The sequence below is a fragment of the Eptatretus burgeri genome, chromosome 4, assembly GCF_056783735.1.
Source record: "Eptatretus burgeri isolate ZD-2024b chromosome 4, Ebu_testis_v1, whole genome shotgun sequence".
NCBI lineage: Eukaryota > Metazoa > Chordata > Myxini > Myxiniformes > Myxinidae > Eptatretus > Eptatretus burgeri.
Genome location: NC_140964.1, coordinates 104,263,086 through 104,280,283, shown reverse-complemented (window position 1 = coordinate 104,280,283; position 17,198 = coordinate 104,263,086). Strand labels below are relative to the sequence as shown.

General features: G+C 49.0%; 1 protein-coding gene across 8 annotated transcripts in view; it reads right to left on the bottom strand.

The window, feature by feature from the left end:
- The window catches only part of LOC147028810 (zinc fingers and homeoboxes protein 1-like), a 122,817-nt gene that overhangs the window by 47,386 nt on the left and 58,233 nt on the right, over positions 1–17,198 (bottom strand). For 6 of the 8 annotated variants that reach the window (XM_085879541.1, XM_085879540.1, XM_085879542.1 and 3 more), the window contains one exon: positions 13,509–16,717. In XM_085879541.1, the coding sequence (XP_085735667.1) occupies positions 13,509–16,717 (3,209 nt within the window). Of the gene's footprint in view, positions 1–423; positions 500–13,508; positions 16,942–17,198 lie in introns of all 8 variants that reach the window. The other 2 variants (XM_085879546.1, XM_085879545.1) reach the window with 2 other exon arrangements.

The window sequence follows — 17,198 nt, the reverse complement described above, 5'->3', positions numbered from 1 at the left end:
CACAGGATACCAGCAAGTTGGCACTCATTTTGCTGAACTCGGAAGGATGACTGGCAGAGTCAACCCAATCTGGTATTAATTCAATGGGAAAGAGGGATTTGAACTCAGGATCCTCAGATCCCAGGCCCACCACAAAAGCCATTAAGCCAACACCAGGCATAATTGGCTGATAGCATACCTAAACCACTGTTTCCTCTGAATCTGTAACCTTTTGAAAATTAAGCAATCAAAAAATTAAATAATCAATTGATTAATCAATACATCAAAAATACTCTTTATAGCCAAATCACTTGTTCACTGTCATGTCCAAATATCAGCTTCCTAGCTCAAAAGGTGCCTGGATGAGAAATAAAATAAGTAATAAATCAACAATAATTATGCAATTCATGAATTAATTGATTCTCAAAAAATAAAAATAAACACTTTTTCCACCAAAGCACATCTTCACTTTTGTCAACAAATTTCAGCTTCCCAGCTCAAAGGATGGCTGAGATATCACCTGGACAAACAAGAAAGAAAATAATTAATCGATTGATTAATCAATTAAATGAAACATACCCTTTATAGCCAAATCACATTTTCACTGTTGTGTCTAAATATCAGCTTCTGAGCTCAAAAGGTGCCTGAGATATTGCCCAGATGAGAAATAACATAAATAAATAAGAAATCGATAATAATATTTAATTAATTAATCAATTAACTGATTAATCAAAAAATAAGAAATAACATTTTTGCCAAAGAACATCTTCACTTTTGTCCCCAAATTTCAGCTTCGTCGCTCAAAGGATGGTTGAGATATTGCCCAGACAAACAAGAAAGAAAACAAACAAACAAGAAAACAAACAGTGAAAACTGAGTACTCCCTTCAGCACCTGGCCATGAGGTCATGCATCACCTGGCTATGGCATTGGGAAGGAGCGGTGCACAAAAGATTTTGATGCATAGTCGAGACTAATGGAAGAGCTTGGTCCCAGAAACAATTTAATGTGGAGAAACTGGTGCAGGATGAGTGGAAGAGGTGGGGGAGGATAATGGTGCTGGAGGAAATCTGTTTATGAGAAAAAATTCACTCCTTTTTATTGACAGTGTCAAATAGTTTTTTCTCCGAGTTAACATTAACGTCAGTGGGGCAAATGGGATAGTCCCAGACCCAACAAAATTCTCCTACTCCCAACCCTATACAATATATTTGGCTCTGTATGTCTCTCATCATCAATAACTCCGATAACTCCATGTCCGAACCTCTCTGTACAAATACTGACACACTGCTCCCAGCTCACGCCTTTTTGCTCCTGTGCAAACTTCAATGGCTATATCAGCTGGTTCGGTGTTTGTTCACATAAGATGGATTTTCTACAGTGTCATACATGGCCGAGTCGCTAAGGCATTCTGTGAAATAACTGGACTTAATGAGACTGTTTCTTTTCCAACACCCATCTCCTACAATGGCAATCATCCATTACTGGTCCTTGTCATGTCAAATTTTTCACAAAGATGCACAAGAAACTTGGATGCAGGAGGAAGCAATTTGATCCATTAAGACAGTGCTACACCAACACCCCAACACTCCAATCGAACAGTTTATCAACTTAAATTCACTGGGGTAAGGGTCCTGCAATTCCCAGTCGTGGAATTACTTTTGCTCTTGTTTTTTTCTGCTTATTGGCCCTCCTCTTGACTGCTGAATAAAGAGGGATATTCCCATCCAAAGCATTAACCATGTTATGATAGATTTTCTGCAGTGTCATCCACTTATCAAATATTTCATCAAGACATGGTTTGAAAATATGACCTTTTTAAAAGAGAGGAATCTTCAACTTTGTCAAGGCTAGTACAGGTCTGCATCAGTGGACAATTCAAACAGTAGGTTTTTCAACTGAATGTTGACAAAGGTACGAACCACCGTGTTGCGAACCACCGTAGGAAGCAAAGTAAAGCTGACATCTTGGGTGTTACCACTTTGTCAAAGCAAACAAAAAGTCTATGGAGATGCCCAATTATTAGTGAAAGTTTAATCTTATCATCCAACAAAAACGTTTCCTACAAGCAAAGTTATCTTATATCTACAGGGTAGCCCACAAATTGATGACATTTATTTTATGTGGAAGATGGTAAGTAAACAGCAAGTGAAGCAGTGACAGCTTACAATGAACATGGTGTTCACAACAAATAAATCCCCAACAAATTTTTGGTCAATTGTGATTTTCTGGTCCTGAAAACATTTTGAACACCAGTGTATTTTGTACATTGTTGTTTCATATAGATGAAGAAGAATGGTTCTCGGGAGAGCGCATAAGAGCGCGTACCTCTGCCAGGCTGAACAGTTTACGTTTTGTATCCCACTCACACCGATAGGCCGGGATCTGCGTCTGGATCTTCACAAAATGTATTGGCTTGTTCATCACCTCCCAACTCATCCATCAAGTTTCGTCCAAACCCGTCCATAACTTTTTGAGATATCATGCTGTATATCGTTTTTGGCCCCATCTCTCAATGGTGAACATTCACTTGGAGATTGAAATATTTTTTTCGACTATCCAGATCGGATCTTCACCAAAATCTAATCATTTTGTCGTTGTCACACACCCACCCTGTCCACCAAATTTCGGCTGAATCTATTTATAGGTTTTTGAGATATCCTGCTCACAGACAAACAAACAGATAAACAAGCCGGTAGGCGGCGATGGGTCGCTGAGCAAGGAAACTATCAGATATAGAGCAAAATGGATGTCATATAGCGGATAGGGAATCACCTTAAGATTATGCATATCAAATCTCATCCAGTTCCATCGACTGATAACTACTCCGTATCCATTTGAATGAAAAGTACCGAAAATGCGGTTTGAAATCGGAAATCCCCAAAGTTCGAGGGGGTGCTGTGGGTGAACAAAGATCTAAATCGAAAATCCGGCTCGATCGTTTGTGCACAATGTATTCCAGACGATTAGTGTGAATTTTCATGACCATCTGACCATAACCCTAGGAGGAGTAGCATTTGGCACGAAGGCACCTCCAGCTCTTGCATAGTATTGATATTTGCACTAATTGACCTTTGACCCCTGACCTAAGCAAAATCGGTCAATATGTCCTGAGGCAAAGTTGTAGTACTCATTGACTACCATGAACCTGCAAAGTTTCATTCGTATCGATGCACTCAACTGGTCGCTAGGGGGCCTTCAATTTTCTCGCATACCCTAATTGTAGGGGGCGCTGCGGGTAAAGTATTCCATATATCACAAAAACCGGAATACATTTGATAGAACATCACCTGTAGATCATTCGTGCCAAATTTCATAACCCTACGTGGGATAATGGCTTTCGGAATTGATTTCGCGTGAACGGTACCGATTTTGAAGGTTTTTCGATTGTTGTTCGGGAACCAAAGCGTTTCCAGCAACCATCACAATTTCCAAAGCACTAGGTCATAAGATGTACCTACCACCCGAGTTTGGTCAAAATCCGCCCACGTTTACTACCAATTATGCTGATGACAAACAAACAAACATCCAAATGAAAAATCGTGCTTAGCACGACACTTGGCGAATTAGTTGTTAATTGACAGTAAGTTGTGTGTGTAACTTTGATGCTCAATAGATTACATAGTCTCATTCTATATGTAAAATGCTGCAGAAAACCGCTTAATTTTCAAACAAAATATGTATGCTCTACATACAAGTGCAACATGCGTAGGTGTACATTATGATGCCTGATACGTGAACATTTTAACCCTTGTTCGAGGCCTGTTGCCTTCATTCTGATCGTATATATTTGAAAATACCTAGGATCATTGCTTTTCAACCAGCTTTACGATCCCGTTATCAAATTTGAAATATCTTGTAAAACAAAAATGTATATTTTATATGTGTGTTTTTCATGTTTTGGGTGACCCTGACCTTGACCTTGGGTCAATTTCGATCAAACTTTGTACACAAGTTAATATTACATGCATAAATAGACAGTATCATTTTCAATTTAATAACTGCAAAACTCTTTGAAAAATAGCCATGTGTAATTCACAAATTTTCCCATTGGTTTCTAATGGGTGATAATATTGTTGTGGTTACCAAATTCGCAAACCACCATTCAGGTCCCTTAGGTGAGGTATCTCGGTAAGTACATGTGTAGTTAGGTCCAAACCCGTTGTCTAGTGGGAATACATGTCATTTATACGTGCTGCGACTCTTCAGGATAGCCGTTTTTCTTTTACTATCTTTATTTTGGACCAACCGCCATGATTACAACCACAACCACCGCTTCACCACAACCGCCACGACCTTCACGTCACACCTCGCAACCGTAGCATCGCCACCGTTCTTGCCCCGCTGTGGGTACCGGTGTTGGATTCGTGCAGAGCGCGCGTCGAACAGCGTGTACAAAATCACGGATTTTGTGCTTCAAAAACGGATCAAAAACGACACACGCCCACTTTTTGCCGTCCAATCGGTGAGCGAGGGACGATTTGGCCCCGCCTCCAGGACGATCGATATATGCAAATTTGTGGATCAAGAAGCCTTCACGCCCACTTTTTCTCGGGCCAATGGGGAGCGAGGTGAAAGGTCAAAGGGAGGGGGTCAAAGGCGAAGCTACGGGGGGATAAAAGGACCGTGTTCGTCAGTCAGAGCCGTGTGGAAGTCTGGAGCCCGAAGCCTGCAGTAGCTGGAGAAGCTGAAGAGAGTCGAACGAGGAGAGCCCAAAGAAGAGTCCAGGGTGGAGAGTCCAGAGGCGGAGAGGCGGCAGCGGCGAAGGCAGACGAGGGGGTGCTCGCGACGGTGCCGGGAGCTGCACGCCCGAGGAAGGCCGGCAGCGCGACCTGGCCGAGGTGGAGACGCACACCAGGGATAATAAAGATCCTCTATACCCCGAGCATCAGCAACCCCCTCCTGTTTCCCCCCGCGCTGAGATAGTGCGACCAAGGGGGCCCCTTTCCCACCCCCTGCCAGGCACTGTCCGCGAGGCCCGCGGAGTGAGGCGCCATCGCCGCTCCGCGTCTCATCACCAGACGGGTAGGCGCGACCCGGTCTCGGCCTCAGGCCCGCCTCATCCTTGAGGGTATTTCTTTTCCTTGGTTTTGGGTATGTGTTGTCGGCGCCGTCTGTGAGGTAGAATTGTATAAGTGTTGCCGTGTGCTCGGTAGTCGGTATTAGCTCTGCACTGTGTTTTCTCTTTTACATTTGCTTTTTGTGTAAATTGCATTGTGTCTTTTCTGTGTGCTTTTGGTGGAATTGAATGTGTGCTTCCCGTGTGCCGCGAATAAATGTGCTTTATTGTTGAACTGTTCTCCCGCTTCGCTTCGTCTTTTCCTCCATTGAATCCCCATCTTGCTTCACGTAAAGGGTTGGTAGTGGGCTGAATACGCCCGATAATTAATCGAACCGTCGAGGTCGACGATAACACCGCTCGGTTATTCTGATAGTACGGAACGGGTCGCTTAAGTGGCCCGTGTCCGAAGTCGACCTGCGGCGAGGTGCGATCGCCCGGTCTACCCTCCGCGTGGGTACTTAGGTAGGTCGAATTTGGCGAGCAACCCTATCCCACGCGGGGCTGATTGGCTCGATCGCGGTGAGACCGAAAGGTCCACCCGTGACTGGTTCCCGGCGTTAGTCCGAGAGGGTCACGACTGGATTGTCCGTCCGGTGGGCGACGTGCCGCGATTCGAGTTACGTGGCCGTCAGCACGCCGGCGGGCGCGAATCCGCAACACTGGTGTCAGGTCGTGCGATACAAATTCATCGCCCTCCTCGCGGCACTGGTATCGGAGAACAGGAAAACAGGCTCTCCTGTCTCCGGCTAAATTCACGGGAATCGGTCCAGGGGTGAGAGAAGCGACCCCCGATTCCCTCCAAATTACGAGCGAGCAAATTAACCCTTCACGAGAAGCAAGATGGCGTCTCAAGGCGAGCGGGAGCCGGGGGTATTAGAAATGGATGTAGAATGTGTAGGATCCATGGTCCAGGATGAAATCCCCGTGCAGGAAATGTTGATTGTGCAGGAACACGGACTCGCCCAACTGAACCCAGGGCCCGAGGTGGGTGCGGCAGCGGCCGCGGTGTATGACACTTCCCCCCCCCCCTCTCCACCAAGACCCTTCCCCAACCCCTGCCGAAACGGCTCACTTGAGTGCATCCGACATGGCCCAGCTATTCGCCATGCTGGCACAAATGAATGCGGAAATAAAAAACGAAATGAAAGACATGAACAAGCAAATGAATGAAGTGAAAACGACGATGGATGCGAATACACAACACATGAACGAGAAGATGGATACAAATACAAATGAAATGAAAAACGAAATGAACAAGCAAATAAACGGAATGGAAGCAAACATGAAGGAAGAAATGAAAAAGTTCCGGGGTGAGACGCAGAACATGGGCCGATGCCTGCAGGCGGGCATGAAGGCCGTGACAAAGGAAATAATAGTTGAGACAAGGGAGGTAAAGGGTGAAGAGTTGGGAGAGACACGGGAGATAGAAAAAATAGAGGAAAGACTACACGAGGAAGACGGGGTAAGTGACGCACACACACACACAGAGGTAGTGGAGGATAATGGGGGTGAGCTGGCGGACTGGGTAGAGACCCGGTGCGAGCACCTGGATGGCCTCCTCCAGGAACGAGGGGAGGGAGTATGCCCCCTTGAGGCGAGTCACGACCAGGTGAGTTCGGTCGTGCTTTGCGAGGTTGAGGGGACGAGTGCTGTGGACGGGTGCACGGAGAGCTTGGGGGGTGTAGAGGCCCCGGAGACCCTTGTGGGGACACAAATCCCCAGTGTGGTTGTCCCTGTGTGTGTGGTGCAAGGTGTGAGTGCGTCCCCGTGTGTGGAAGCGACCCCGTGTGTGAGTGGTGTGGTGGCGATGGTGCCAGAGTACGTGCTTCCTAGCACGCCGTGTTTGGATGAGGGACCGTGTGTGGATGAGGAACCGTGTGTGGAAGAGGCCGTGTGTGTGAGTGAAACGGCCAGTATGAGTGAGGAACCGCGGGTGAGTGCCCCCGCGTGTGTGGATGAGGCACCGCGGTTAAGTTCCCCCGCGTGTATGAGTGAGGCACGGTGTGTGGATGAGGCACCGCGGTTGAGTGCCCCCGCGTGTATGAGTGAGGGACGTTGTGTGGAAGAGACCGCGTGTGTGAGTGTCGCCGTGTGTATGAGTGAGGTACCGCGGGTGAGTGCCCCCGCGTGTATGAGTGAGGCACGGTGTGTGGATGAGGAACAGCGGTTGAGTGCCCTCGCGTGTGTGGGTGAGGCACCGCGGGTGAGTTCCCCCGCGCGAGTGAATGGAGCACCACGTGTGAGTAGTATGGTTTGTGTGAGTAGTGAGGCACGCGTGAGTGAACGGCCGTGTGCAAGGTCGCTGTGTGCCAGGGAGACCGTGTGTGTGAGAGAGCGGTATGAGAGGGAGATGTCGGTTGGCATGCGGGAGCACGCAGCCGCGTCTCCCCGTGTGAATGTGATGGTGTGGACTGTGTGCGTCGTAACACGCAGGTGTGCGTGGGTGGAATGGAGACGGAGACGGCGACAGAGGAGAGAAAGCCGTGTAGCGGCTGTAGCTGTTTCGGGGACCGTGCCGGGTTCACCCAGCAGTGAGCACGAGGTCCGTGCTGTGCAACGCACGAGACCGCCACGTGCTCGCTTGCGAGAGTGAAGTCCCGGTCCGGAAACGCACGCGGTGGATTTGCCGATCCCGCGGACGGACAAAGTTTAGGCAGGTAAATGGATTTGGACCGGACGGGTTCTCCACGCGATCGTGTGTGTTCAGCTCCAACGGGCAAAGCACATGTGTTCGCGTGGGAAACCCCTCGAGACGTGGGGCTTGTGTTTTTTTTTGCGCACGGTGACGTCATGGCTGCACGTGTGGTTGGAATCCGGCAGGAGGGGTATCTCTGCCGGATGGTCCCGTCCAAGGAGGGACGAGGAACACGTGCAGCTGCATGACGTCACGGGCAGGTGCAAAGTGCGCGAGCTCTGAGTTGCCGCGCAGGTGCTGCGCATGAAAAAAAAAAAAAGCAAGCCTCACTTTCGGGTGTACAGGATTCCTGGGCAAGGGGTGGAAGACCCCCTTGACCCTGGGCACAGGATGAAAACTAGTTAGGGGGAAGGGTTAGCTTAGTTAGACCGACTTCATGGGGCAGGGGTAAGTCCTCATGGAGTCCGTGGAATGGATTAGGTAGAGGGATTTAGTGAGCTTTAGGTTGGGAAATGAAATGATTTATTTGGAGACAGTGACAGACCTGTGAATGTGTAGAGGGGACGTAGTTTAGCTACGTAGTGTTAAAAGGAACGTGCTACTAGTGTAAGGGACGACGTGGGAGCACGAGTTAGTTAGGGGATGTAGTTAGGAGGATGGCAGAGTTCAGCGGTGTGTGTGTTGAAGAGTTGTGGGTTGTGAGGTGAGTACATGTGCTTGGTGAATGAGTGAGGCCAGCGGGTCTGTGTGAGTGGAGCGAATGGGGAATGCATGGTGCGATGAGTGATTGGGGGGAGGAGTGACTCCCGCCCAAGGGACCCCGGGGTCAGAGTAAAGTGAGTTAGGGGGTTAGTCAAATTGAAAAATGGAGGTCGTTTTGTTGTTGGTGGGAAAGTAGGCTCGAGACCCATTTGGAGGGGTGCAGGAGCCCTGTTGACGGGCTTGGGGGCGTGGTTGCGAAAGGTGAGTATCGCTGAGTGGGTACCCCGGGCACCAGGCTAGTCGGCCGCGGTAGGCCATGGGCCCATGGGGGGCTGGGATAGAGTAGTGGGCACGGGTGCGCCTGCTTGGTGCGGGGGCCCGGGGCGCCATTAGCCGCGTGGGCAGTGTTGTGGGCACGGGTGACCCTCGGAAAGGGGCCCGGGAGGCCGGCCTGCCACGTGTGCGTTTCAGGGGAGGTGCCATGGGGGGCACTCCCCGGTGTTAGGGAGCTGGTAGGCTCGGAGGCAGTGTAGTGCCCGGGGGTGCCATCGTCGGAGATTCGGCAGAGGGTCGTGCCTGCCAAAGGGAGCCACGTGTCCCAGCCAGGAGACCGTGTGAGGGCACGGAGAGAAAATTGGGGGGCGAGGCCCGAAATTGTAAGGACACCAACACAGGCGACGGGAATCTGGGTTGTTAGAACCAATAGTTTAAGCGAGAGGCGCTTGTTGAAAGCCCCGGGGTAGTTTAGCAGTTAAATGGATAGGGTAGATTAGGAGATGTACCCCTCCGCACCATCCATCCCCTCGCTGTCGTTGTGGGCCGCTGGACCCACTTGGTGTTGAGATCGCCGAACTCTGGGGAGGCCATTCTGAGGCTTCGTTGGGCCTCGACACAGGACGTTAGCTCTCCCTTATTCCCCTCCGGGAAGGGAACGTAGCGGTTGGGAGTAGGCTAGGTGACAGGATAGGTTAGCCGAACAAGGACGATAAAGGGGGTTAGGGGACGATTTATAGTGGGGAAGTAAAAATAAAAACAACAAAAAAAATAAGTGGGGGCTAAATTGGTTTTTCACAAATTAAGGGAGTGGGTATGTACAGTGACAGGCAAAGGCGATAGGTTGGGAGGGAGACAGGTAGGTAGGTCCGAGCCCGCCTTCCAAGTGGCCAGCACCACCGCACTCCCTCCACCAACCTCCACTGAACGGCAAAGGCTGGCCAGCTTCATCTGCTGGCTGTGTTACTTCAAGGCCTGTGCCGGCCCACTTGATCGGCAGCTGTTGTGTTGCTGCAAGGCCTGTGCCGCCGGATCATCTGCAGCTGTGGTACTTCAAGGCCTGTGCCGGCCAGTTCATCTGCCCGCTATGTTTGCCTGCAGCGGCCTTCTTCTGCGGGCTGTGTTTGCCTGCTCACCTTTGCCATGCCATGCCCACTGCCCACGTTCACCAGCCCCGTTCAATTTTTGCTTTGCCCCCCCTGTTCATTTCCATGTGCGCCAGGATCCGCAAGGCAACAGTTTGCAAGCTGCAAGAACTGCCCTGTTGGCAGCTACAACACGGGCCTGCAGTGGCGGCCCGTGCACCGTGTTTGCGTTCACCCATCCATTCGTTGTGCTCATTGCGTGTGCCACTTGAGCTGGCACGGAGACTGCGTTTGTGCAGCCCAAGCACCGTTGTGGTTCACTGAGTTCAGTTCAAAAGGAAAGGCCTTGGACTGCGTGTGAGCAGCCAGCCACGTTCCCTGTCACCTGCATTGTTTGAGCCAGAGACTGCATGTGGGCAGCCTGGCTCCCTGTTAACTGCTTTTCTTTTGCAGAGTTCAATGATCCTGGGCCATGGTTTAGTGTAAAATTTGTAAGTTAAGGTTAAGATGTACTGTAAATATGAGTGCGCCCCCGGCATGTATGTCTTAGCGCCGGCAATTTTATTTAAGTCGTCCGTGTGAGTGAGTTTGTTTAGGTAGTTACGCAGCCCTCAGGTTATTTATTTTGGGGACACGAATACCATGAATGTCGCACTCAGGGATCCGTAGGTAAAATGTACTAGGGGAAAACTACACATGATGGCACACGAAAATTTGACGACTCGGGACGAGTCTGTAAAAAGGGGAGGAGGTAGTGTTGTGGTTACCAAATTCGCAAACCACCATTCAGGTCCCTTAGGTGAGGTATCTCGGTAAGTACATGTGTAGTTAGGTCCAAACCCGTTGTCTAGTGGGAATACATGTCATTTATACGTGCTGCGACTCTTCAGGATAGCCGTTTTTCTTTTACTATCTTTATTTTGGACCAACTGCCATGATTACAACCACAACCACCGCTTCACCACAACCGCCACGACCTTCACGTCACACCTCGCAACCGTAGCATCGCCACCGTTCTTGCCCCGCTGTGGGTACCGGTGTTGGATTCGTGCAGAGCGCGCGTCGAACAGCGTGTACAAAATCACGGATTTTGTGCTTCAAAAACGGATCAAAAACGACACACGCCCACTTTTTGCCGTCCAATCGGTGAGCGAGGGACGATTTGGCCCCGCCTCCAGGACGATCGATATATGCAAATTTGTGGATCAAGAAGCCTTCACGCCCACTTTTTCTCGGGCCAATGGGGAGCGAGGTGAAAGGTCAAAGGGAGGGGGTCAAAGGCGAAGCTACGGGGGGATAAAAGGACCGTGTTCGTCAGTCAGAGCCGTATGGAAGTCTGGAGCCCGAAGCCTGCAGTAGCTGGAGAAGCTGAAGAGAGTCGAACGAGGAGAGCCCAAAGAAGAGTCCAGGGTGGAGAGTCCAGAGGCGGAGAGGCGGCAGCGGCGAAGGCAGACGAGGGGGTGCTCGCGACGGTGCCGGGAGCTGCACGCCCGAGGAAGGCCGGCAGCGCGACCTGGCCGAGGTGGAGACGCACACCAGGGATAATAAAGATCCTCTATACCCCGAGCATCAGCAACCCCCCCTGTTTCCCCCCGCGCTGAGATAGTGCGACCAAGGGGGCCCCTTTCCCACCCCCTGCCAGGCACTGTCCGCGAGGCCCGCGGAGTGAGGCGCCATCGCCGCTCCGCGTCTCATCACCAGACGGGTAGGCGCGACCCGGTCTCGGCCTCAGGCCCGCCTCATCCTTGAGGGTATTTCTTTTCCTTGGTTTTGGGTATGTGTTGTCGGCGCCGTCTGTGAGGTAGAATTGTATAAGTGTTGCCGTGTGCTCGGTAGTCGGTATTAGCTCTGCACTGTGTTTTCTCTTTTACATTTGCTTTTTGTGTAAATTGCATTGTGTCTTTTCTGTGTGCTTTTGGTGGAATTGAATGTGTGCTTCCCGTGTGCCGCGAATAAATGTGCTTTATTGTTGAACTGTTCTCCCACTTCGCTTCGTCTTTTCCTCCATTGAATCCCCATCTTGCTTCACGTAAAGGGTTGGTAGTGGGCTGAATACGCCCGATAATTAATCGAACCGTCGAGGTCGACGATAACACCGCTCGGTTATTCTGATAGTACGGAACGGGTCGCTTAAGTGGCCCGTGTCCGAAGTCGACCTGCGGCGAGGTGCGATCGCCCGGTCTACCCTCCGCGTGGGTACTTAGGTAGGTCGAATTTGGCGAGCAACCCTATCCCACGCGGGGGCTGATTGGCTCGATCGCGGTGAGACCGAAAGGTCCACCCGTGACTGGTTCCCGGCGTTAGTCCGAGAGGGTCACGACTGGATTGTCCGTCCGGTGGGCGACGTGCCGCGATTCGAGTTACGTGGCCGTCAGCACGCCGGCGGGCGCGAATCCGCAACAATATAAAGTGATGCAGAATCCAGATCCTGATATTGAACATCACCAAAAGTAACATATCCTTTTGCACTGTGGATTTCTATCAGCTGTTAAAATTTCATCCAAGTCGGTTAAGAATTGTGACCTGTAGAACGAATAGAATTTTTTTTAAATCACGCCAATAGCTAAAAACTTTGACGTCATACGCTTGCGAAAACTGTCCATAATTTGTATTAACATGCATTTTAAAACATTTAGATATTCCATTGAAGTTGGTTTTGGCATCAACAGGAAGTCACTATGACTTCCGGTTATTGAGTTATGTTCAAAAGCTTGTTTTCACCTTTTTTGACGTAACGTCGTGACGTTATGTGCGATTATGACGTGATTTGATCCCAGACTATTTCATCAAGACTGGCTATCAGGTGTTAAAATTTGAGAACGATTGTTTCGGTAGTTTCGGCTGCACACGAGCGTAAATATATTTTTTTAAAATGACGTCAATAGGCAAAACTTTGACGTCATACGCTTGCGAAAACTATGCGTAATTTGTAATAAGATGAATTTAGTAATCATTTAGATATATGAATGAAGTTTAATTTGGCGTCAACCTAAGTTATGTCCAAAAATGTGTTTTCACGTTGTGTGACGTCATGTCGCGACGTTTAGTCCGATTAAGACAGGGTTTGGACGCGGACCGTCTCAGGTGGATTGCCTATCAGGTGTAAATATTTAAGAACGTCTGGTCCAGCCGTTTGGGCTGTAGACGACCGGACAAACAAACAAACCAACAAACGGAACAGACCAACATACAGTACTTGACAAAATCAAAGATTTCGCCAAGTAACAAACAGACAGAATTACTGACAATAAGGGTCACCTATTTCGGCAACCCAAAAGAGGTGAAAACATAGCATCGGTTCACTGTCGGTGATGGAGGTAATAATAAAGGAGACCTATACTCTTGACCGAGCTTCGGGCCATTCACGGCAAGTTGAGAAATGTTTCAAGGCCAAATTAAACCTGGGTAGATCGCCATTCTGTCACAGGATTATAGAGCTGAAAACTGTAAAATCGCAATTGTAAATGTATCATCATTGCGCAAGTCACTCTGTCGGCAGGTTCAGCTCTCAAACTATTTTCCATCTCTGCGACAATATTTCCACACAATGCATAGCAACATTTTAACTGCTGACTAATAATGAAGTCAATGAGATTGTAAATGCACATAGCGAAAAAAAAACAACTATGTGCATGTGTTTCAAACCAATCTAAAATTATACATCATGTCAACATCACAAGATTTTTACAAAAATAAACATGTTCTTCAAATGAAAATAAAACTCCAAAAAGCAAACTATCATAATTTTCAAGGCCAGATGTAGCGAAGCATACCTCCCTTTCTTCTTCATTCACCACCACCCTTTTCTGTTTTTCGGTGATTCTTTGTTCTTTGGATCCACCTCTCACCGTATTCCATTCCACAATTTCTGTGTCATTAAAGTGGTCTTCGAATGGAATGTCTCCAATGATTATTTCATTGACCTGTCCAGATAGCTCCAACATCTGACTCCCTGTTGCCAATGTATCACTTGAATATGCATCTTCATCAACCATATGCTTTTTGTGCAATTCAGCCCGCCATGCTCTTGCACGTGCACCCCGTCGTTTATATCCTTTTGGGCGGCCTCGACGGGCCACCGATACACCTCCACCTCTACTCGGTGGCCCTGGTACTGTTGTACATCTTTGCTCATCCCGCATCCACCTCAACTGCCCATGCTTAAATGCGAAACGAGTATCGCCAAACCAGCGCACAATTGCCGACCGAGGTAGGCCAGTCCGCCCTTGCAGGCCAGCATATTCTTCTGCTGATGGCCACTGTGTCCGGTGGAAAACTGACTTTAGTATAAATAGCTGTTCAGCGGTTTTTTTGGGTCGGGCACCAACATTGGTTCCTTTGCCCCGCCCTCTTCCAGCACCACCCCCACGCGGTCTTGCTCCAGTAAAACCCGCACTCGCTGATCCCCTGCGTCCACGCCCACCTCGACCTCCACGTCCCCTGCCACGTCCAATGGTACCAGTGCAAAGCTTACCTCGGCGGCTAAGACGTGAGCGACGCGTCGTTGAAGTAACAGGCTCAACGACACTGTTTGTAATCACACCACCTGTTCCGCCTCCACTGGCAGAAAGGCCAGGGTTATCCAAAAATACCCTCTCTTCTTTCCTTTCTTGCAGGCCGATTGTTTCTTTTTCTTGTTCTGCATTATTGGCATGGTGAACAATGGATTCCCTTTGTTCCCAACTCCAATTAGCTGCCTGTGCCTGATGAGTGGACATCAGCAATGATGGCGAGGTCTGTACGTTCCCCACAAAAATGTTGCTGTGTTGCTTTGCACTCTCTGTTTCTGTTGCCATGTCACTACCTTGCGTATGATTAATTATTGCACTCGTCCCTGTGTCATGATTACATGACTGTTCCTCATCTTGGCAAGATGGTGGTAGCGATACAACTGCTTCTGTACTGCTTCCAGAGTCTGTTGGAGGGCTATGAGCCATGGTGCCAGTACTAGCTATGCCCGGCAAACTGTTGGTACCACTGAGACCCATTGCTTCAAGCCTACGACGATGTGCAGATGCTGTCCAGTTGATTGCATCAACAATACTGAGATTTGGGAAGTAAGGCAAGCGTGTGGGCCCATACAGGTTTGCAGGGCACATAGTAGGGAGCGGACGTGCAGCCAATCGACCCGCCACACCTCCAGTTTGCACACTTCGCTGGTGATAGCGGCTATCACTGAACCACTTCTTTATCTCAGATCGGCCAAGGCCAGTTCTCTCCATTAGCCGACGAAGTTCTCCATCATCAGGGTGCTGAGATCGTACAAAACTGGCCTTAAGAGCAGCTAGCTGTTCTTTGCTCTTCTTGTGCTTTCGATGACGTTTGGTTGTAGTAGTAGCTGAGGAACTAGTGAGTAGTGTTGAACTGGCAGAAGGGTGAGATGGTGAAGGAAAAGATACGGGTAGATGTCGAGGTGATGGGGGCACCATTGGAGGTCTGGATAGATTCAGGGGTGATGCCGTGAGAAAGGGAGATTGGGATTGTGTTGATGCATTCGGAGATGATTGATTTGTGGAGACGGAAGGTAAGGGAGAATGCAGAGCGGCAATATGTGAGGCTACAGGCATGAGTCGAGGTGCAACGGTAGAGCGAGAACACAATGGTGATGTTATGCTGCCTGATATTTCACTGTGTGACTTCTTTGGACTAAGATTCACAAGACTACTGGAAGGTGGTCTTTTCGTGCCATAATTGTCTGTCATTCCTCGCCAGCCAGCTTCGTGTTCAGAGCACAAAGGAACCTCAGACACTGACATGCCACCAGAACCCGAAATGCCACTAACACCCACTTTGTTCCCACCAGTGCAACTTTCTCGACTAGTGTTATTATTGTTTATTATCTGATTGATGATCTGGTATGTCACACTCGCTGGTGGTGCCTGTGGAGTTGGGGGTGGGAGCAGCAGTGGGCTAGGAAGAACTGTTATAACTGGTGGTGGAGGAGGGGCAGCTGAGTGATGAACAGACACCATGCCACTACCAGCTCCTACAACCGCACCTGTTGCTGTCACAGCATTACTGCAAAGACCATCACGAAGTGCAGCAATGGCGCTGGCAATGAGCTGACGTCTCGCAGCCTCAATCTCATCTGGTGACCAGCTGATTCCAGCACGGAGACGCTGCATTCCAAACCAGGCTCGAATTCGTTCTTCAGAGTATGGTGTCACAGATGCCAGAAAAGCCACATCACCAGGAGAAGGATAGGGGAAGCGAGCAAATGCTGTTGCAAGATGGCCATTGCCATCCATTCCTGCCATGGTTGCTGCTTCTACATCTGGAGAAGAAACTGGTGGGCATTCATGTGGTGATGTTGGCATCTGACTGGTCACACCAGGAAGTGACTCAGCACTTGAAATATTAGACTCTTTCTTAAGAACCAGGCCATGGGAATGCCGACGGTCAGAAGCAGATTTATGGTGGTGATGAAGTTCCTGGAGGTTTTGATACTGCAAGGGATTGGAGGAAGAATTGGCAGCCATTTGTAACAGATCATGGCGGGCTGATTTGTACTTTGGCTGACTGGAAAGCCAGCTGATGGTTGAGCTGGAGATAGAATGAGAAGAAGAAGTGGATGAAGATGAAGAAGACAGAGGGGTAACAGGACTCTGTTCCAGTAATGTCCGATCATGACGCTTGATGACACGCAAACGCATGCCGTGCAATGATGGATGATGTTGAGCATTGTGTTCAGCAAATACTGCTTGTTGAGGTGTGCGAACCCCACATGCTGTGCAAACATACACGGGATTCAGCATCACATCAGGATGGGCTGCGTCTACATGACCAGTGAAAAGAGCAAAGTCATGGGTGGATAGACCACAATGGGTGCATTCATAGCGGCCTGTGGATGCATGTCGAACACTCAGGTCTTCAGGAGAAGTTGCTGTGATGACGCTAGGATGCTGTTGGCCAGGACCCTGTCCCAATGGATGTGAATGCCCATCACTGTTATCTGCTTGGGGCTTTCCCTCAGTTGGCAAGCCTGTAAATGAGGGTAGCAGGCGATAGTCACTAGCCATTTTTTGCTGGACATCGGGGGATGGCAAGTTAATCAAAAATGCAACAGCAGCAAGAGCAAGATTAGTTGGTGCAGCAGGTGTCACAGAAATTGGTGGAAGAAGCAGTGTTGTTAGGCCAATTCTAATGATAAGTGGTGGCTGCGTTTAGGTTTGTGAGAGATTACACAATGAACCATTTCTGGATTGCCTGTGGGGAGGAAAAATAGATATGGTGGGGGAAAATGTATGAAATGGTTGATGTCAATGAATTGAATTAGCAGTTTTTGAATAAGAAGTTACTTTCTAACATTACATACAGCAGCTTTATCAGCAACACATGAATTTAGCTTTCGTTTTCTAAACTGTAAACCGGAAACAAACAAACTATTGCTTCATTAACATTGTTATGACTGACAAAAATGTGTTTATCTCAGTAGACATGCGTTGCTCCCATTTGATGGTACA